General features: G+C 44.6%; 1 protein-coding gene across 6 annotated transcripts in view; it reads right to left on the bottom strand.

The window, feature by feature from the left end:
* Positions 1–22,516, bottom strand: part of Lrmp (lymphoid restricted membrane protein) — a 60,648-nt gene that overhangs the window by 10,605 nt on the left and 27,527 nt on the right. For all 6 annotated transcript variants that reach the window (XM_029478153.1, XM_021164353.1, XM_029478154.1 and 3 more), the window contains 8 exons: positions 17,153–17,199; positions 16,991–17,055; positions 16,754–16,852; positions 15,411–15,481; positions 6,041–6,098; positions 4,324–4,387; positions 4,195–4,222; positions 3,732–3,872 (listed from right to left, as the gene is read on the bottom strand). In XM_029478153.1, the coding sequence (XP_029334013.1) occupies positions 3,732–3,872; positions 4,195–4,222; positions 4,324–4,387; positions 6,041–6,098; positions 15,411–15,481; positions 16,754–16,852; positions 16,991–17,055; positions 17,153–17,199 (573 nt within the window). The remainder of the gene's footprint in view (positions 1–3,731; positions 3,873–4,194; positions 4,223–4,323; positions 4,388–6,040; positions 6,099–15,410; positions 15,482–16,753; positions 16,853–16,990; positions 17,056–17,152; positions 17,200–22,516) is intronic.

The raw sequence follows: 22,516 nt of genomic DNA, 5'->3' as shown, positions 1-22,516 counted from the left end.
TTGGAGGAGGTGTGACCTTGTTGGAGGAGGTGTGACCTTGTTGGAGGAGGTGTGACCTTGTTGGAGGAGGTGTGACCTTGTTGGAGGAGGTGTGGTCTTGTTGGAGGAGGTGTGGCCTTGTAGGAGGAGGTGTGGCCTTGTTGGAGGAGGTGTGTTACTTGGTGTGATGGTTTGCATGTGCTTGGCCAGGGACTGGCACTGTTTGGGAGGTGTGGCCTTGTTGGAGTAGGCGTGTCACTGTGGGTGTGGGCTTAAGCCCCTTGTCCTAGCTCCCTGGAAGTCAGTATTCTTCTAGCAGCTTTCAGATAAAGATAGAGAACTCTCAGCTCCTCCAGCACCATGTCTGCCTGGATGCAGCCATGCTCCCGCCTTGATGATACTTGACTGAACCTCTGAAGCTGTAAGCCAGCCCAATTAAATGTCGTCCTTATAAGAGTTGCTTTGGTCGTGGTGTCTGTTCACAGCAGTAAAATCCTTACTAAGATACTTGAGGTGGACTTTCAGGTTTCAAAAGCCCACAACATTCCCAGTTAGTTCTCCCTGCCTTGTCCTAGAGGATGAGATGTGAGCTCTCAGTCACTGCTCTAGTGCCATGGCTGACTGACTGCTGCCATGCTTCCTGCCATGATAGTCATGGAATCACCCTCTTGAAACTGTAAGCCACAACAAATTGTTTGTCCTGTAAGTTTCCTCGGTCAGGGTGTCTTAGCAATAAAACAGTGACTAAGACACCAGCAGAACACCAGCATTCATCTTTCTCTACTTCCTGCCTGGATCCTATTGACCTGCTGCCTCTTGTGCCCATGGTGGCTTGAACTGTTCTTGTCACCATGCCTTCTGGCCACAATGAGCCATAATCTCAAATTTTTATTTGTATATAAGAAGAAATAAATTCTTTCCTCCCTGAATTTCTTTTGTGAGGTATTTTGCTGCAGTAGACAAAGAGTAACCAGTATCCTCTCTTATAAATAGGTGTGGCCAGACTGGCTGGGCACATATGCTGCTATGCTTCACACACACCCTTTATCTTGATGACACCTTTTCAAGGCCATTCTCCCCAGCTGGAATGAAGAACAGACTGGAGAGCAAACAAAGCTATTTCTCACTGTCTATGTGATTGTCAAATATCTCAGGGTGTCCAGATCTTAAGTGCTGCTATGAACCCTGAGAGAGATGCCATCATGTTGGGTGGATATCATAAGAGAGTTCTACCAATCATACCATTAGGCACCACAAGTGGTAGATTGCTTAGTGATTTTGGAAATGCAAAGTTTTGACCTTTCTGGTTTGCTGTGTATATCCTTTCAAATAATCCTACAGCATGACAGGTAACAGATGCTATGCCCTTGTTATCACACAGGCACAGTGAAAGGCAGCCACACTTGAAATATACAGAAATGGAAGTTGCAGGTAACAAGGTTGTTGGCCACAAGAGATGGCCATTGTCAGATGTGTAGTTTTCGGTAGTGGTTTGAATAACTGCCTCCAGTTGAGAAGGGGAGAGCAGAGGTAAGGTGTAAGCAAACTGGGTGTGGCTAACTACAGCAGAAACATGAAGAAATAATTTGACCAGACATAATGAGTGATAAGAAAGTTCTCAACAAAGAAAAGCCCGAAGACAAATGATTTCACTAAGGAATTCCACCAAATACTAAAAAAATGCATACATTCCAAACCTCTTAAAATCCTTCCCAAACACTCAACAAGAAAGGGTATTTCCATTCTCTGAGAATGTATTACCTCTACACCATGGTTGAACAAATGTTACAAGAACATATTAAGCAAGAATCCAGAGGAATGGCCGGGCAGTGGTGGGGCATGCCTTTAATCCCACTTGGGAGGCAGAGGCAGGGGGATTTCTGAGTTCAAGGCCAGCCTGGTCTACAGAGTGAGTTCCAGGACAGCCAGGGCTACACAGAGAAACCCTGTCTTGGAAAACCAAAAAAAAAAAAAAAAATCCAGAGGAATTCTAAGGAAGTCAAAAGATACACAATTATAGCAGAACCAGAATAAGAAAATCCGAAGGCTTCTGAAGAGATGAACCTGTCTGTCAAAGCACCACACCAACAGGAAGAAAGTCATCGAGCTCACGGGCCAGAAACGCACAGTGAACGTCAGAGTCGATGGCAGAGGACGACCCCTCCCTCCATGACCAAGAATGAACCAAGGACCTTTGTCCTCACTTCTATGCAACATTAATATGATGATGTCAGTACCATAACCAAAGCAATTAGGTATGAAAAATAATTTTTAAAGAATCCCACATAGAAACTAAGAGGAAAAAACTATTTCCGTTCACAGTGTGATTTCTATTTACAGCTTACCCTAGCAGCAGAACAAGGCTTTCAAACTAATAAACTCAGAAAAAAATTTATCAAATTCAAAAGAATCAGTTACATTCTGTGTACCCTGTGTACTGACACATTTTCAAAGTAATAAGCTAAGTAAACAATTTACTTAAAATTGTATCACAGAGAATGTAATACTCAGAAATAAACCAAAGCCAGGAGGTAGAAAACTTATCCCTCGAAATAATAAAGACACAAATGAAATCAATAACGACGACAGCCCTCGTATTCACGGGTTGATAGTCCCGACGGCCTAAGCAAGCTAAGACTGTGGCAATTTTCTTTTCAAAATTTTTATCAAAAGCTCAACACTGTCATGGGGGGAGCAGAAAGAGAGATGTGGGTGCGTGGGGCAGCTCAGTGGTAGAACAGGTGCTTCACGTTCAAATCTATCCTAAAATAAATGTAGGCTCTTGAGGAACCAAAACAATTTAGTGAGAAGATGGAATTGGAGGAGCCACACTTCCGGACTTTGAAGCACATGACCTAGCTGATTCAGTGAGCAAACGCACACCGTGCCAGCCCTGATGATTCGTATGGCGGGAGGAGAAACCACCCTCAGCCGTCTTGTACCCCCACATGTACCCCCACATGGCATGTGCATGCCCCTTCCACCACATATATACAAACAATAACTGTCCTCTGCCTTCGTACATGTGCCACGGCATGTGTGCCTCCCTACACACACACACACACACACACACACACACTACAGAAGTATAATAAAATAATTTTTAAAGAACATACTACAGACCTTCAGTAATTCCAGTGCGATAGTACTGGAACAAACGCATACAGACTTTCAGAACACAACAGAAGGCCAAGAAAACAACCCTCACATCTGTGGTCAAATGATCTTTGGGAAGGAAACCAAAAATACACAACGGAGAAAGGACTGTGTCCTTCAAGAAACAGTGTTAAGAAAAATGTGTATATGCTCATGCTCAGGTATGGAACTAGACTCCTATACCACGTACAAAACCAAATAAAAGGACAATAACTAAACGGCTGGTCATGGTGACTCACAACTACAGTCCTAGAACCTGAGGGGTGGGAGAGGCAGGGGGTTGCTGTGATTTCAAAGCCAACCTGGGATGCACATTGAGTAGCAGGCTAACCAGGATGATTACTGTAAGGCAAAGACAAACACGGGGAGGGAGGGAGGGGAGGAGGGGGGAGGGAAGAAGGGAAGGAGGGGAAGGGGAAGGAGGGAGGAAAGAAGGGAGGGAGGGAGGAAAGAAGGAAGGGAGGGGGAAGGGAAGGATGGGAGGGAGGGAGGAAAGAAGGGAGGGAGGGGAAAGGGAGGGAGAAGGGAGGGAGGGAGGAAGGGAAGTTCCGGAAGAGGGCACAAGCATCTGACCAATGTCCCTAAGTATTGCTCACCTCTAAAAGCTTTAAACAGTTTGCGATTTCTTTCTTCAAATTTTCCTCTGCCAGGTCCCGGGACCTCTCTTCGAGCTTCACCCTCTTCTCCAATGTAAACCAGTCACACTTAAGTCCCAAAGATAACCTGAGGAACTCTGCCTGTGGCCACAGCATCGTGAGGACAGGGAGAGGTGGTTAGAGGGGACTTCCTTTCCCCCTAGAATCCTAGGCAGCACACATAGGCTTTGTGTACACTTAGTCTGGTGACTGGCTTATGCAAAGCCACGGTGGAGGGGCGGGGCGGGGCAGGGGGGGTGCTGGATGGAGAGGGAGAGAGGAGAGAAGATGGACAGAGGAGAAAGGAGGCGAGGAAGAAGGAAGAGGGGAAGAGGAAGGAGAAGTGGAGAGGAGAAGGATATGGGGAAGGGGAGGGAAAAGAGGAGAGGAGGAGGAGACAGGTAGACATTGGCTTTAAACTCACCTCCACTTCCTTCTCATGAGCTGAAGTGCTGCAGGGGGAGACAAAGGATTTATTCACACGCACACACCCAACAGAACAGGGACAACTTAGACACAAAGGCGTAAGGCAAAGGCTGAAGGGGGGCCTTACTTTTCACCCTGCTGAAAGTTAACGAGCTTCACAGATGCTTTGGGGGGCATGGAAATCTCAGTCTCTGTGGAACGAGGAAAGTATCTGTAAAACAGTTAACTCCCAAAAGCCCGTCTTCACCGCACGCTGTTAGATACTAGCTTCACGTTAAAAAAATAAGTATCTGTGTTGACAAGCAGCTAATGCACTTGCTTACATAGTAAGAGAACGCGATCAGCCGTGAGGAGCACACAGACTTGTGCTTTGGTGTACCAATGGTGTGTGAAAACCAAGCACAGCTCAGAGTCAGAGGACCCTGCTGTCCTCTGTGTCAGTGCGCACGTCTGCAGCTGGCTCAGCCTTGGATCAAGACTTTGAGAACAGCAGTGCTCACTAGATGGGATTTAGAGTCACCTTGGAAACATCTGTGAGGGAGCTCCTAGGTTGGGTCAAATCACCTATGGTGCTGCCTCTATATGTGGGTGGCACCATGCCAAGGGCTGGGGTCCCAGACTAAATAAACAGAAGTCGAGCTGAGCACCAGCATCCATCTCCCTGTCTCCTGATGCAAGGGGACTCGCTGCCTGGTGCACCTGTTGCCATGTCTTCCCCCTCCTGATGGATGGTATCCTTTAAGATACAAACCTTTCCTCTTATAAGTTACTTGTGTCGGGTATTTTGTTACAGCACCAAGAAAAGCAACGGATTCACACAGTGCTGATAAACATGACATCCACTTTGTGGTGATATTCTCTCTGTTATGACTGTTCTCTCTGCAACGGCTCTGAAGCGCAAATAACATTGGCTTTAAATTTGACAACATTCAGTTTAAAGCCAAGCTTTGGCTTTTAGACATGTGACTGTGACCAAGCCGAGACCTTGTCAAACCATCTACAAGATAAGGATGTGATTTTATGTAACTGTATAATCACATGAGGATGTCAAAGCAAACCTTCAGTGGCAAATAGTTGCACTGCTTTTCTGAGGCTATGAAACCACCGTTTACTTAATTGCCTTGCCTTTGGAGGGGCTGAAATGACTCATGATCAATGAGTATAGTAGTATAACCCCAAGAAGGTTTGGGGGTTTTGTTTGCTTGTTTTGATTTTTTTTTAGACAGGGCCACACCATCTACCTGAAGCTGACCTTGAGTTTCGAACCCTCCTGCCTCCACTTGTGGAGTTTCCAATTAGAGATGTTAATCAGCAGGCCTATTTGATGTGATGATGAGCAATTAAACCTAAGGTCTCTTATATGCTAAGCAAGTATCCCATCGACTGAGCCACATCTCAAACCCAGTATAATAATAATAATAATAATAATAATAATAATAATAACAAATCAATCTCTCCATTTCAAAAAAGGGAAAACAGAAGGTTAAGCACCTTCCTGAGACCACAGGACCAGAGACAAACCCAGTCCAGTGTCTATGAGGCCGGTGCTGAGGTCCTGCCAGAGGAAGGCAGGAGCTGTTTTGAGAATCTCGGCATATTTACTTTTATGTAAGGCACTAAAACCTCCAAGTGGTGTCCAATAGCTCCGTAACACAGTTCCTTCTTAGCTTCAAATAGCTACTGTTGGAACCATGCGTGGCCAATCAGGCAATGAGCCACAAGGCTTGATCCCATTGGCTGATCTTAACCCAGGATGCTGAACATCCTGTAGGTGGCAGACATGGCTTCACCCTCAGAGTATCACAGGAACTGGCACTTACACTGGTTGCCTGAGCATGCCTTACCTCCCGGGGCACTGCCCTTCCCTCCGTTTTCTCTGGTTCTGAGTTCTTCTCCTGCTTCCTAAAATTAGAAGAAATTTATTGGCATGCATGAGATGGAAATTCTGCATATCCAAAGCGCCCTGTGCTTCCTGCTCTTGCCTGACCCACGTCTGTTCTGCAGAACTCCCAGAAAGGTCAGCACAGACAAGACTAGCTCCAAGGATCCAGTTGAGAAGGTGACATAAATGTAAAAATGTGAAAGTGACAGGAATTGTCACAAAGGAAGCTAAAGGATATGCACAAGGAGAGAGACACCAAGGGGCTTTAGCATAGAGGGGCTCATCAGCCAGGGAAAATAGCAGAGGGTGGAGGGAGCTATACCAGAGTCATCTCAGGCTACAGAAACAGGTGCCCTACATGGCTTTATGGAAGACTTTCATTCTACATAAACACACACATCACACACACAGAGAATTACTTAGTTGTTTTGTTGTTGTTCGACACAAAATCTCAATATATAGCCCATACTAGCCTAAAACTTGTGATCCTCCTGCCTAAGGCAGTCAAGTGCTAGGTTTACTTGATTAAAATATAACTGAATGGATAGTTTCATTCAAATATATTTTGAGGCCATTAATCAACTGTTATATAATAAGCATATGTGTATTTGTACCCATGTGTATAACTGTATAAGCAGGTTGTATTACACTGGTCTAGAAAACTTAGTGGAATCACTGTGTGCACATTGTCTTTTTTTTTGTGAGGCTATCAGATACAGTCAGATAAGTGGAAACACTCAGGAAATTAAATTCTCTATTACAAAATAAGCCTAATGTAGCAGACCACTTGCTGAGGCGTCTCTTTCCATCTGTCCCCACTCCCAGTGACCTGTGCAGATCCTGGTGACATAACTTAACTTCCTCTCTCACGTTCACCACCTCAACCGTACTCCTCCTTCTAGCCCATCCTCACTCCAAAGTATCAACTCCCAATACCTAGAAACACATTCCACCTGGAACCCAGTGGCCACACCTGACAGGGTCCTCAAAGCATTCCCTGCCAGGCAACCCACAGCTACCACACTCTCCTGACATAAGATAAACCAAGGAAAGAACACCCACCGGACAAAGATGACCAGATATCAGCACCTAGAATTACAGTCACCCCAGACACAGATCCCTAGATGCCAGCATTAAAAACACAATAACAGCCAGGACAATGTCTCCACTAGAGTGCAGCAACCCTACCACAGCAGCCAGAAATGCAACAGAGCTGAAGCTCAAGACAAGGACTTCAAAGCCGACTTCGTGAATACTATAGAGGTCCTTAGAGAGGAGGTGAATAAATTCAGTATCGAAATCTACGAAAACACAAAGAAGCAGTGGGATGAAATGAAGAAAAGAGTTTAAGACATAAAAGTGGGAAGAGAATCATTAAAGAAAACCCAAACTGAGGGAAAACTGGAAATGAAAAACTTAGGAACTCAAACAAGAACCTCAGAAGCAAGCCTCACCAACAGAATACAGAGATGGAACGGGGAATCTCAGGCATTGAAGACAAGATAGAAGAAATGAATAACTTGGCCAAAGAAGATGTCAAATTAAAAAAAAAATCTAGGCACAAAATGTCCAGGAAATCTTTTTAACAAAATCATAGAAGAAAAACTTTCTAACCTAAAGAAGGAGATGCCTATCGAGGTACAAGAAGAAACAGAACACCAATTGGATTGGAACAGAGAAGAAAGTACGCATGACATATAATAGTCAAAACGCCAAACATATAGAACAAAGAAAGAATATTAAAAGCTGCAAGGGGAAAAGACCAATTAACATATAAACGTAAACATAAAGGCAATAGCACCTGGCATTTTAATAGAGACTCTAAAAGCCAGAGGAGCCTAGACAGATGTTCTATAAACTCTAAGAGACCATAAATGCCAGCTCAGACTACGATATCCAGGAAAAACTCTCAACTACAATAGGATAAAGAAAAATCTTCATTTTAAAGCCAAATTCAAGCAGTATCTGTCCTCAAATTCAGCCCAACAGAAGGTGCTAGAAGGAAAACTTCAACCTAAAGAGGTTAACCACACCCAAGAAGACACAAGGAATAAATAATCCCACACCATCAAATTAACAGAGGAGGAAAACCCCACATTGGCATAACATAATAACAGGAATCAACAAACACTTGTACATTGATAATTCTCAACATCAGTGATCTCAATTCTTCAATAAAAAGACACGGACTAACAGATACGACACAACAACGGCATCCGTCTTTCTGCTGCATCCAAGAAACGCTCTGTGATGTTAAAGATAAACACCTCAGAATAAAAGGATAGAAAAAGATATTCCAACCAAATGTACCTAGGATGCAAAGTAGTATCGCCATTTTAATATCTAACAAAATAGACTTCAAACCAAAATCCATCAGAAGAGATGGGGAAGGATGCTACACACTCATAAAAGGAAAAGTCTTCCCAGAGGACATTGGGGTTCTTACCATCTATGCAATAAATACGGGGGCATCCAAGATTGCAAAATTAGCACCACTACAGCTTGAATCACACATCAACCTCACACAGTGAGAGTGGGTGACTTGGATACTCCATTCTCACCAATAGACTGATCTTCCAGGCAAAAACTAAATAGAGAATTGCTGGAGCTAACTGACACTGTAAACCAAATGGACCCAGCAGATATTTACGGAACATTTCATCCAAACACAAAAGAAGATAGCCTCTTCTCAGCAAGTCATAGAACTTTCTCCAAAATTGACCATATACTTGGACACAAAGCAAGCCTCAACAGACACATGAAAATTGAAATAACATCCTGCATCCTATCTGGCCTCATGGATTAAAGCTGGATATCAACAAGAGAAACAACCGAAAGCCAACAAACTCATGGGTTCTCAGTATCACTACTGAATTAAAAAAAAATGGGTCAAGACAGAAAAATTCAATTCTAGAATTGAATGAAAATGAAAACACACCATATACGAGCTCATGGGACACAGTGAAGGCCGTGCTAAGAGGCAAGCCCATGGAGAGTTCTCATCCTAGTAACTGCTGAACAGCACACCTGAAAGCTCTAGAATAAAAAGAAGTAAGCACACTCCCAAAAGGTAGATGGCAGCAAACAAACTGAGGGCCAAAGGCAATAAAAACAATAGAAACAGAGAGAACAGTACAAAGAATCTATAAAACCAAGAATTGGTTCTTTGAGGAAAAAAAGTCAACAAGAATCAATAAATCCTTATCCAGATGAACTAAACTGTAGAGAGACAAGATCCAAATTTACAAAATTTGAGAAGAAAATGGAGACAGAACAAAAGACACCAAAAATGTCCAGAGACTCATGAGCACATGATTCCTGTATTCCACCAACCTGGAGATCTAAAAGAAGTGGATGCTCTCAATATCTATCCACCTACCAGAGTTGAATCAAGAGCAGATAAGCTATAACTCCTAGTGAATGAAATAAAAGCAGTAATTAAATGTCTCTCAATCTCAAAAAGCTCTGGGTGAGATAGTTTTAGCACAGAATTCTACCAGACTTTCAAAAGATAATAAATACCAATACTCCTCAAATTATTCCACAAAATAGAAATGGAAGGAACATTTCTACAGATTCAATGTAATCCCATCAAAATTCCAACACAATACCTCACAGATCTTAAATGAAAAAAATTTAACTTTATATAGAAACACAAAATATCAGGATACCTGAAACACTCCTGAATGATTTTTAAAAAGAAGTCTAAACAAACAAACAAACAAAAAAACCAACCAACAAACCAACCAAACAAAAACATCATCAGGATGGCATCACGGTCCCTGGTCTCAGGATGGCATCATGGTCCCTGGTCTCAAGTTGTACTACAGAACTATAGTAATAAAAACAGCATGGTTTGGGCACAAAACCAGACACATTGTTCAATGGAATAGAATTGAAGCAGATACCAAAGGATACAAGGAGTTCCCAAGTTCATGGATTATATTAGTAGGATTAATACAGTAAAAATGGCTGATTTAATATAATTCTCATAAAATTCCAATACAATTCTTCACAGATCTTGAAAGAAAAATTTTCAGCTTCATAAGGAAACAAACAAACAAAAACCAAACAAACCCAGGATAGCCAAAACAATCTGGACTGATAAATGAACTGCAAGAGGCATCACTCGCCCTGATTTCAAGTTATACTACAAAACTATAGTAGTAAAAGCAGTATGGCATTGGCATAAAAATGGACATGTTTATCAACAGAATTAAGTCAAAGGCCAAGACATAAATCTACACACTTAGATTTAAGGATACCTGATTTTTTTTAATATAGAAGCCAAAATACACAATGGAAAAAAGAAAGTATCTTCAATAAATGGTGGTGGTCTAACTGGTTATCTGCACTCAGAAGAATGTAAGTAAATCCATATTTTTCACCCTGCACAAAACTCAAGTCTAAGTGGATCAAAGACCTTAATGTAGAACCAGACATGTAGAACCTGATAGAAGAGAAAATGGGAAATAACCTTGAACACATTGGCACAGGAGACAATTTCCTGAACAGAACACAAATAGCATAGGCACTAACATCAATTAATAAATGGGACCTCATGAAACTAAAAAGCTTTTATATGACAAAGGACACTGTAAATCAGATAAAATGGTAGCCTACAAAATGGGAAAGATTTTCACCAATTACACATCCAATAGAGATCTAATATACAAAAATATAAAAGAACTTAAAAAAAAAATCCTAGGCATCAAGAAGACAAATAACCTAATTAAAAAGGGGTACAGATCTAAACAGAATGTTCTTAAAAGAGGAATCTCAAATGATTGAGAAAAACAGAAATGTCCAAAGTCCTTAGGTATCAGGGAAGTGCCAATCACAGCTGCATTTTACACCAGTCTGAATGGCCAAGACCAACAAAATCAAGAACAGCTCATGCCAGCCATTTCTGGTGGGGGTGCTAACACGTACAGCCACTATGGACATCAGTGTCAAAGTTCCTCGGGAGGCTGGGAAACTATCTACCTCAAGATCCAGCTGTATCACTCTTGGGCGTCTCCCCAAAGGACACTTCATCCTACCACAAACACACTTGCTCAACCACGTTTACTGATGCTCTAGTCAACAATAGCCAGAAACTGGAGACAACTTTGATGTCCATCAACAGATGAGTGGGAGAAAAAAATATGGTACATTTATATAAGGGAATATTGGCTAAATATAAATCAGGTTAAAAAATGAAATCATGAAAATTTCAGGTAACTAGATGGAGCACCAAAAATAAATAAATAAATAAATAAATAAATAAATAAATAAATAAAAATAAAATCACCCTGAGTTAGGTAATCAGAGCCAGGAAGACAAATATGGTATGCATTCACTTCTGTGTGGGTGTTAGCTGTTCAATCATTGAAGCTACAATCTGTATAACCACAGAGGCACAGGAAAGGACTATGGTCAAGGTGTGCATCTCCCAAGGAAGGAGAAACAGAATAATAGCTGGAGAGAAACAGGGCTGGGGATTGGAATGAAGGATCCAGTGGGAAGTGGGAGGAAGAGGGTGTGTGTGAGAGAGAAAACATGAGGAGAGACAGCTAAAACTAAGGGCCATTTGGGGATGAGAGTGGGGGTCACAGGGAAGCCAAACACACTAGAAGCTTCCTAAAATATATCCATGGGAGAAGGAAACCTAAATGAAATCGACAGGTAACAGGGGACACAGAGCCCCCGGCTGGACACTGCTAACACCAAACGAAGCTTCTAGAACTGTGAAGGGGTTACATCTGATTGAGTTGTTGTCCAAAGGGGTTCCATGGGATCCCCCAAACTATTATATCTAAAGCTACTGGTTGGTCTCCACACCAGCACAAGTCTTGGAACCCAGAGAAGTCAATCTCTTGCCTTCCTGGAACCCTCACTCCCATGCACAAGTACTCACGGTAGTTGAAGGAACTTTGCACGCTACCAAAGGAGAAAGGCAAACACCAACCCAGCTACAAAGTCTTCCCTGTACAATGGTGACCTGCTTGCACTGGTCAGGTTAAAAAATGAGAGTAATCAACCAAGGTCTGATTGGATTTAAGGCTTGCTCTGTAAGATGGAACCCATCCTAACACTGTGTGGGTGGCCAAGAACCTGAGACAGAATAGACCAGGAACGTAGAGGAAAACCAGGTGGTAATGCTGTTGTGGTAAAGGAACCGAGCAATAAAGTGACTCCTAATGACATTCTGCTGTACTCATAGATCAGAGCCTTGCTCAGCCATCATCAAAAGCTTCCTCCTGTAGCAGATGGGAACAAATGCAGAGACCCACGGACGGACAATGTGCAGAGTCACCTTGGAACACACAGCCATAAACGGTCTCTATCACCGCCCCGCTCCTGCCCCCGCAGGGTTTAGGGAATTCTACAGAAAATGTGGAAACAATGTAAGAGCCAGGGAGGATGGAGGACACCCAGGATACAAGGCCTTCTAGACATGGCAAGACTGACACACACGTGAACTCACATGAATGACACACACATGGCACACATGAACTCACATGAAGAGACTCTGAGCATGCGCAGGGCCTGCACAGGTCAGCACCAGACCTGGTGCTGAGAGTTGAAGGAAACACAAGCCCTCATTCCTAACCCAGAAGCTATCTCCAGTTGAAAACTACTTACAAATAAAACTTTAGTCTACTCTTAGGAGTGGCCCCTAACCAGCAGGAGATGGCCAACACAAAGCAAAGTCAATGGCATCCTTACAGGTTCTTTGCCTTAAACTGTTATGTCAGGGCCTTTTAATTTATTTTTTCATTATAGGCCCTCTGCATACACATCGTGGCTTCCTTCTTGTGTTTTTGCAGGTTTCCCGTGTCCGTGTGCGTTTCTTGTGCTTCTTCCTTTGGCTTCTTCCTTCTGTTTGTTTTGTCCTGTTCTGACCTGTTTTTATCTTATTTTATTTTATTATTATTTCTTGGGTGCTTGTTTGTTTGCTAACATGGGGCAGAATGGGTGTGGATCTGGATGGAAGGGGAGATGGAGAGGGACTATAAACAGTTGGGAAGACAAATCAGAAAATAGCTTATAAAAATCTAATTTCAATAAAAGAAAATAAGCCTAAAAAGAGAGATGGTTTCCATAAAATGTGACAAATGCAGTAACAGGCCCAGCTCCTTCTCAGGACAGGGAAATGTGCTCAATTTCTCAAGCTGTCCTTCAATGCACCTCAGGGCCTTAGGCCTCCTGCCTGTCTTAGCCAGGCGTCCAGGACCTGCTGCTATGGCCTCCATTTACAACAACTCCTATCCCACCTGTGCCCAGGACTTCCCAAACCATATAAATTATCTTTACTCTCTTTCTGACTTGATCACAGCAACATCTAAAATGGTCCACAAATCCCTCCTCCCTGAAGACTAGTGTTCCCTCCACTTCCCGTTACACAAGTCCCCAGTGTCGTGCGACAGTCCCCCTTCAACACAGCAGTCTCTGCTTAGACCCCAGACAGTCCATCAAGGCTCTATTACCCTTGAATGTGTCAGTATATTATGTACGTACACCTGTAATCCCAGCACTCGAGAGGCTGAGACAACCATCACAAGCTCTAGGCTAACCTGGGCTATATGATAAGATCCTATCAGAAAAAAATCGAAAATAATAGCATTAATAGATGATAATAATATATTCCACAGAGTCAGTACTTTCAGCCTGCCTGCCAGTCCTTGGGAGATCTCACCCACACACTTTTCTGATGACAGGAATGTGAGTCTCCTCCTTGGGTGGACTTACAGCACTGTGAAATCTTGTCTGTCACACTGATTTTATTTTGCCTCAAATTCTACCCTTTTTCCTCCCTCCCTCCTCTCATCATTTACTCTTACAGGGTCAGCTCTGAACCTGCGCCTGCCTCCTTTGCATGCGTTCATCTTGCAGGCTAAACTGTGCGCCTGGGCCTGCCTTCGCCTGTGCCCATCAGTAATTTACAGTACTTCACTGTTGAGAGCTCGTGTTCCTCACCACCTCCCGCCTCTGAGCTATGACAACAGCACTGGAACTTGCTCCATCTCTCCATCACTGTTTTTAGAATCTGCTCTCCTTAGGATGTCTCCAGGACTGCCTTATGTGAGATCAAAGGAATCTGCCTGCAGCCAGAAGAGGCTCCCACGAAAAACTGAAGATCCTGAATTTCCCTCCACCATTTTTAATAAGAGGAGACAGAGGCCCCTATAGTAGACAGTGTGGCATCTTAGCTACACCCCACACTAAAGGATAATTCCAAATAATAGACCCATCAGTCCCCTTTGAGACATACACACTCTCATATACACTCACACAAACACATTCATACAAATACACACTCACACACACTCTCAGATACTCTCACACACATTCATACACACTCACACACACTCTCAGATACTCTCACACACATTCATACACACACTCACACACACTCTCACACACTTATACACACACACTCTCACACACTTGAAGGAGCAAAACATAAAGAGCCTTGGAGATCCATGAAGCTAGAACGCAGCCTCCAGCCTCTCAGTGGGTCTTTCCTCATGGACGGAGTTCCCCTGCTTTCTATGGGTCTTTGTGTTCACCTTATAATAATATAGTCCACAGCCTCAGTACTTTCACCCTGCCTTCTGTGCCACTCCCATGGCTCTTCCTCTGTGACCTTTTGGGCTCTGATCCCAGTCACTGGGATGTCTGATCAGCATGCTGTGAGCACACACACACACCAGACACACACACAAACATACTATCCCAGGCCTCCTCAGAGTCTTATGCTGATATCCTACACACACAAACACATACACACACTCACACACAAACACTCTTACACACTCACACACATAGGCTTCAGTCTTCTGCTGAGACATCCTACAGACACACACACTCACATACACACATTCTCAAACACACTCACATGACATGCACACACACATATACTCACACTCACATGACATGCACACACATACTCTCACATACTCATATACACCCGCGCACACACACTTTCACACATGCACACCCACTCTCACACGTGCACACACACTCACACATATTGTCACACATTCACTCATAGCTGCTGTTTTGCTCAACCATGTGCAGTCATGCCCTTATCAACTTGTTTCTGGTTGACGTCTGACGCATTAATGAGTGAGTGAATGAACGCATGACAGTGTGGAACAAGGCTGTCTACACTCCGGCTCAGTGTGTGACCTTGCCCAAGTCAGTAATACCCGGGCTGTATAACTAAATTCTAGTAAGTCAGATTTTTCTCCTAATATCTTGAATGTGTATGATGAGACTTCTAAAGAGTGTGACATAAATTCAGAGGGCCGGATCCTACAGCTTATCAATCACTGTTTCCTCACCGGCTGGGATGCAGCCTTGGCCACGCCCACACTCGTGTAGTCTCCATAAGCAGCAGGAGCTAGGCTGGCGCCTGTAAGAAGAGGAAACACAGGGAAAGGCTGGAGATGCACCAATCAAAAGAGGAAGGAGCAGCAGGGTGGTGATGTGGGTAGACCAGCAAAGGACAGAGGCTGGCACGTGACTGCAGTCAGAGGCCCCGCAGCACGCAGTCTGCTCTCGCACAAACGGAGGCCCGCCCCCCAACCCCCATGCCTTCGCAGGAGCTGAGCTGCAGAAAGTTCCCCAGTCTGTAGAGCGCCCTTTCAAACGGAGGACTGAGTGTTTCTTTATGCCTTTCTGGGGCTAATGCTGGCTTTTTCTAATGCCAGAAGCCCTGTGGTATATACAGGGCTGTAATGATCACGGCATTCTGCCAAGCATGGATGCTTCAGAGCATGAAACTGGGCAAAGGGACCCTTTGGGGACAATGTCATGCTTGAGTAAGTTCTGTTCATTTTGCACAGTGCACAGAATGCTGGGAGAACACTACCTAACACGTGGCACTTTTCAAGAAACAATCAGCCTACAGTGTTATAAAAGACTTTAAGAAATAATAAGGGCTGGAGAGATGGCTCAGTGGTTAAGAGCACTAACTGGCCTTCCAGAGTTCTTGAGTTCAATTCCCAGCAACCACAGGGTGACTTACAACCACCTGTAACAGGATACGATGCCCTCTTCTAGTGTGTCTGAAGACAGTATGTGTGTGTGTATATATATATATATATATATATATATATAATTTTTTTAAAAAAGAAAGAATAACAAAATAGTTATCTTTTTTTTGAAAAATATTATTTTTCCCCGTGGAAGTTTTCAGTTTTCCCTCCAATTTTAGACCTACAACTGAAGGTTCTGGAATCAAAAGGCTTAGGATTTAGCCAGGTGTGGTGAGTTTAAAGCCAGCCTGGTCTACATAGTGAGTTCTAGGCCAGTCAGCATCTTAAAATTTGTCAGCCATAATGATGTCTCACTGAAGATGGCCATAGAGAAGTAGTTTGTCTTGGGAACCATATGGACCTACCTGATCAGCCTGCCTGGCTGACTCCCTGGATTCCTAGTGGACCTGGGCTAACAGTTCCATTATTCTGACCTGATATTCTCATCATTATTCTAAGGGTGTGCTCTCTCTCTCTCTCCCACCAGCTGATCAGACCTGACTGAATCCAGTCAGTTTCTGTCAGATGGCAATATGTAAGGCCTACTATAATATATTGCGATTTTTGTTCCCACTGGCTTTTCTAATTTGTAGGCCCCACTTAGGGGGCTTGCTCACACGTTGCCCTGGAGTCCATCGACATCGTACCTTGCATGGCAGAGGCCGCTCTTGCTTCCTCGTCCTTGTCACAGAGAGGTTTGCAGTCAAGGTCACCAGAAGCCATGTGCAAAGTGTCTGATCCAGACCCTGCCAACGGGAAAAGGCGGACAGCAGGAGAGCTACGCAAAAGGAGCGTTTGCCTGGGCGCCGCCTCTCCTCTGCACACACCTTAGCCGCTTGGTAATGAGAGCGCCATTTTCCTCTCTCGCGCGCAGAGCTACTCACCACTTGACGTCACAGTGCTCTCCGAGGATGAAGTCTGTTCAGACGATGGCTGTGTGAGATACTCCCTGACAAACGGACACAAGAAATATCTTCAACACGCTCGGCAAATAACTCCCTTAAAGCCCAACTGAAAACACACCCAAGTTCATAAATGTGGCAGACCTGAGCTGTGACGGGCTCTCGGAGTACAAGTGGCCAGCACCATTCTCCTGCAGGGAACAAGGAGACACATGGTGAGGGATCTGACAGTGACCATCCCAGGAAGGTCGCTTTAGGCACGTATCCCCATCAGTGCTTAAATGAGTCACTATTTACGCAGTGACAGGGCTTGCAGCATTTGCCGAGGACCCGAGTTTGGTCCCTCATATGTCACCTCAGTAGAACCTGTAAGTTCTTCTCCAGGGGATCTGATACCCCCTTTTCCGGCCCCAGCCCTGCCAGCACCTGCATGTACATGTGCATTCATTCACAAGGACACATGGACATAAAATATTTTTAAATTAAATATTAATTTTTCATGTGTTCCCCTCAAATACTAAAAGAAAAATAAAAAAAGCTCAAACTTCAAAAATAAGATTCTGTGTCACTGCTTCAGCTTCTATTAAATTTTCTCAAACTCTTACTTATTTTTGGTTTTGCATTTTAAAATGTTCGGTTGGTAGCTGTAGATATCTCCACATAGGGAGATGTTTTGTTTCACGTAGCCAGCTGGGGTCATTATCAAATGCTGAAGAACTGTTCTGTATCACCTACAGGAAGCTAAATAGGGCCGGCCCTACTTATGCACTATTTAAATACATAGTGATTACAGTTTTACGTATATACAGTATGCACATGAAAGAATCTATAAACCGGAGAAGTTTTCAATATTGTTCCATTTCATTGGCTATCATAGTTTATAAAAATCAGGAATTGAGAGGCCTAACATGACTGCCTTCCAAAAGACCCAACAAGCAGCTGAAAGAGTCAGATGCAGATATTTGCACCCAACCAATGGACAGAAGCAGCTGACCCCTGTGTTGAATTAGGGAAGGCTGGAAGAAGCTGAGGAGAGCAACCCTGTAGGAGGATCATCAGTGTCAATCTGGACCCCCAAGATCTCTCAGACACTGGGCCACCAACCAGGCAGCATATACTAGCTGATATGTGGCCCCCAACACACATACAGCAGAGAGCTGTTGGGTTTGGGCTCAGTCAGAGAAGATGCACCTGACCCTTAAGGAGACTAGAGGCCCCAGGGAGTGGGGAGTTCTGGTGGAGTGGGGACATACTCATGGAGATGGGGGTGGGGGTGGGATTGGAGGGGGCAGGAGGTGGGGAGAGGAGGTATGGGATGTGGAATAGTCAGAGGGTAGACTGGGAGGGGGATAAAAATCTGGACTGTAAAAAAAAAAGATTAAATAAAATTTCAAAAATATTTTACATAATAAAAAGAATCAAGAATTGATTTCTCTAAAATCATTTATGATGCCTTAACACAAGCCACGTCAGCACTGACTAGCTGCGGTAACGCCAAGCTTGTCGGCTGGCACCTTGATGCTCACACTTGAACTTAGAAGAGTGTTCCCGCATCATTAAACAGGTCTCCGGAAGGGGCAGGCAGAAGAGGGAACAATTTCTTTTGCAAACCTTCTATTTTAAAAGTCTAATTACCTCATTTAAAGCCAAAATATAACTGCAGGGAACACGCATGGTTGTCCCTATCCTGTCTCAGACAGGTAGCATCTGTGGGGTGCCCTGCGGCGGCCTTCCTGTCCCAAACCTGTCCCCTTAGCGCCTGCACAGTAGAAAGCTCCCACCTCATGATCTGATCCATGCTCAGAAGTGTTTTCATAAATATCAGATTCCTATTAACTGCACAAATGTACCATGTGATCTGGGAGAGACCTGACAAACCGAGTGGCCATTCGTTCCCCCCACGCCCTGAAGAGTTTCCCGGTAAGCAGTCAGATTTAACTCTCGTCACGAGAATCTTTATAAATCAGGGAACGACACAGCAGAACTCAAGCTTAACCTGTCATAAGCCTGGCCCAGCAACTCGTTTACCCACCGTCTGAGAATAACCAGAGGAAAGGGGTTGGGCTTTTGTTCCCAAATTCCATTTCAAATGTCAGGTTGTAGTATAGGAGAGTTGAGAGAAGGCCTTCAAACTCTCTGTGTATATGGAGTAATTTAAACTGTTTAAACCCTTATCCCACGCTCATGCAAGACCTTAACCCCACCACCACCAACCTTGTGACCTGGAGAGACTGAGAGAGAACACGTCCCTTGAACATAGTTTAAACGCGAAGAAAGTCAAGAAATAAAGCGAATTCGGGTGGGAGACTTACTGCGGCAGACTGGCTCACTCCACGAAGCAAACCCCAGGAGGAGGACAGCTTTTTCCTCATGGCAATCCATTCAAATAGAGACCTGATCCCATTTACATAAAAGCCTTGCTCTTGTGAGTAAGAGTTAACACAGGGTGGGGTTGTTGAGGTATGGAACAAAGTGACAGTCTCCTGTGGGCTGGGTCAGCAAACACAGGTACACATACACACACACACACATGTGCACACACACACACACACACACACACACACACACAGAGCAACGGCATCTCAATGTGCACAAAGAAAACTAGGAAAAACAGTTGGGAAAGTCAAGATTGTAGGGATTTGTAAGCCTGGGTAGCCTGGGACACTTGTTCTCAATAAAATGCTGCTTTAACCACAGTCTCTGCAAATGGAAATACTGCCTCTGATAAACAGGTGTCGCCAATATAATTTTACTACTGGACTGAGTTTAGACAGCTAATGCTAGTCAAATTAACAAGACAAGAAACACGTAGCCGGAGTTTATACAGACCTCAAACTGGACTCTGTGCCCATTTAAATGTTCGGAAGAGAGGAACAGTGTTCTACTGACCTGGGACAGAAACAGAACTCAATTTCCTTATCCCCCCCCCTTTTGATTTGTAACCAAAAGCACACCACACCCTGGAACCTGCTGGCACACCCAGCACTGAGAGGTTCCTTTAGAACCAGTTATCAGTCAATCTTGTAGTTGGCAATGTTATTTATTCTCCAGGGTTATTAATGCTGTGACTACACACAGCCTGAGAAGACAGGACAGACAATGCCCAGAAAATCCCCAAGACAGTTTTCTATCCATCCCATCCTTTGCCCCAGTGACTCTGCTCTCCCGGTGACATCTGTGTCATCTGGAAACGAGTCAGGACAGGAAGGAGAATCCGAGGGAGGAAAAACAATGACGGCCTTTTATACTAAAACCGCGGACTTTCGTCTCCCAGTCCTCTGCTCTCTGGGGATAGGTTTTGCGCTTAATGCCCTTGGCCATTCTGACTCTGGGTCAAAGCCACAGATACTATTTGTGTGCATTTGATGTGAAGCCAGGTTGGGATTGGAGAGAGGGCTTGGAAGTTAAGAGTTAGGACCTGAGTTCAGTTCCAAGTACCTGGGCTGGGCATCACACAGCTGCCTGGAACTCAATCCAGGGGATCTGACACCAGCTTCTAACTTCTGCCAGTACCCACATACATGGTGTGTTACAAATGAGCGTGCGCGCGCGCGCACACACACACACACACAGATAGAGACAGAGAGATATCAACCCTGAGGTTGGAAAGAGTGCTCAGTGGTCAACAGCACTGGTTGCCCTTGCAGAGGACCTGGGTTTGATTCCCAGCACCTACATGGTGGCTCACAGCTGTCTGTAATTCCAGCCCCAGGGAATCCAATACTGTCTTTGGGCACTGTATATATGTGTGTTACACATACACACTTGCAGGTAAAGCAGCCATACACATAAAATAAAAAAAAAATTTAAAAATCTTTTAATATAACCAGAAATTTTACATACACTGCCAAGTATCATTGTAGGATCGTATCAGAGACAAGAGGAGGGAGAGAAAGAACATCCAGTTTTACTCTGTCTTGTTCTGAAGCAGGTTCTTACCTCGTAGACCAGGCTGGCCTCAGACTCAACCCTCCCTTCCTGCTGCTGCCTCCTGAGAGCTGTGTCACAGAACTCTCAATTTGAGAACATTCAGGGGAGAAACAAGCATGTAGCATGTATCGAGGTTTGCAAGGCACTCGGAGAGCAGCTGGCTGCTCTTTAGGCCAGTGGAAAAAGCAATGTCTGAGGAGAAGCAGGCAGGCTGAGGAGGAGCCATTGTCCCAGGGAAATCTCTGTGACTTGAGAGGACCCTGGCGAAATGGACACCGCTGTGGAGGGAACAACAGTGCTGGACTCTGTGCTCCTGACCGCTGTCCCCAGCACTGCTGGGCCATCTGCCCATCCCAGAAGGTGGACAGTTACTTTCACATGCTGTCGCTCACACTGTACCACCTGGGTATCCTCTGAGAGCCCTGCAGTGTGGGGTGGAACTGTCTGTTACTGAGGTAGGAAAAGGACTGGCAGAGGTTGAGATGCGGACAGGCTTGTGGACCGTGTGGCCAGCAAGCGAGGATGTCACAGAAGTGTGGGTGTGTGGAGGAACAACCTCCTTACTCAACAAGCTGCAAAGCTCTGAGTCCACCTGGGGCTCATAGACGTCTGTGAGCTCTAGGGACACCCTGGAGATGCTGGGAAGAGGCTCTGTGGAATGAGAGGCCTCCTGCTCATCAGCAAGTAGAGCAGAGGAATGCAGAATGCATTGCATCCCCTCCCTGTGGATCTACTTGGCTTGCTCCCAGGCCAGTGGGCAGGAACTTGGTGGCTATACAGATGCTTATGTGCAGGTGCATATGGAATATACATAAAGGAATGCGTTTGCATGCATTACATAGATATGCAAAAAGCCTTGCAAAAGGACATCCCCTTTCACAGAGAACACAAATTCAGACAGGTGCAGCTATGTACAAGTTCCCAGAGCTAATACAGGCTCAGTCTTCATTCAGGCCTGCTCAGTTCCAAAACTTATTCCATCTGGCTAAAATTAATCAACAAGAGTAGATAGTGGGGTTAGCTCTCTGAATTATCACGCGGTCTCCAGCCAGTCTCTCTTTCTCTACCCCTCCCTCGTTGCTGTGAAATCCAGGGAGCTCATTTCATCCAAAGGCTTCAGCGCAGCCTCTCTGCTTCTCTGCTCCGCCCCTAAGTGAGCTCTGTTTTCCTTTAGAGCATCCCACACAGAACATCCGGCTCTCTCCTTGACTCCCTCAGCCATTCGGAGACCCTCTCACAAACACTGGTGTTCAATGTTACCTATTATGATCTAGGATAATGAAAAAAATGGAGCTTCCTCAGTAGGTGTGGGGGAAACTAGGAAGTAAATCCTGAGACTTTAGGCACACCGTAGAGGAAGAGAGGAAATAACTCCTGAGACTCTAGGAACACCATTGAGAGAGAGAGAGAGAGAGAGAGAGAGAGAGAGCAAGCTGAGCCTTCTTTGTAACGATGGTGAAGTGGACACTGGGAGTGGGGGCTCGGGGGGTGACACGGCTTCCAGTCTACCCAGGTTGTTGGGGACACACGGATGAGTGACCCAAGGGCCCTGCCTATGGGGCTAATAACTCCCAACCC

This window comes from Mus caroli, chromosome 6, assembly GCF_900094665.2.
Source record: "Mus caroli chromosome 6, CAROLI_EIJ_v1.1, whole genome shotgun sequence".
NCBI lineage: Eukaryota > Metazoa > Chordata > Mammalia > Rodentia > Muridae > Mus > Mus caroli.
This window is presented reverse-complemented; position numbering and strand designations above follow the sequence as displayed.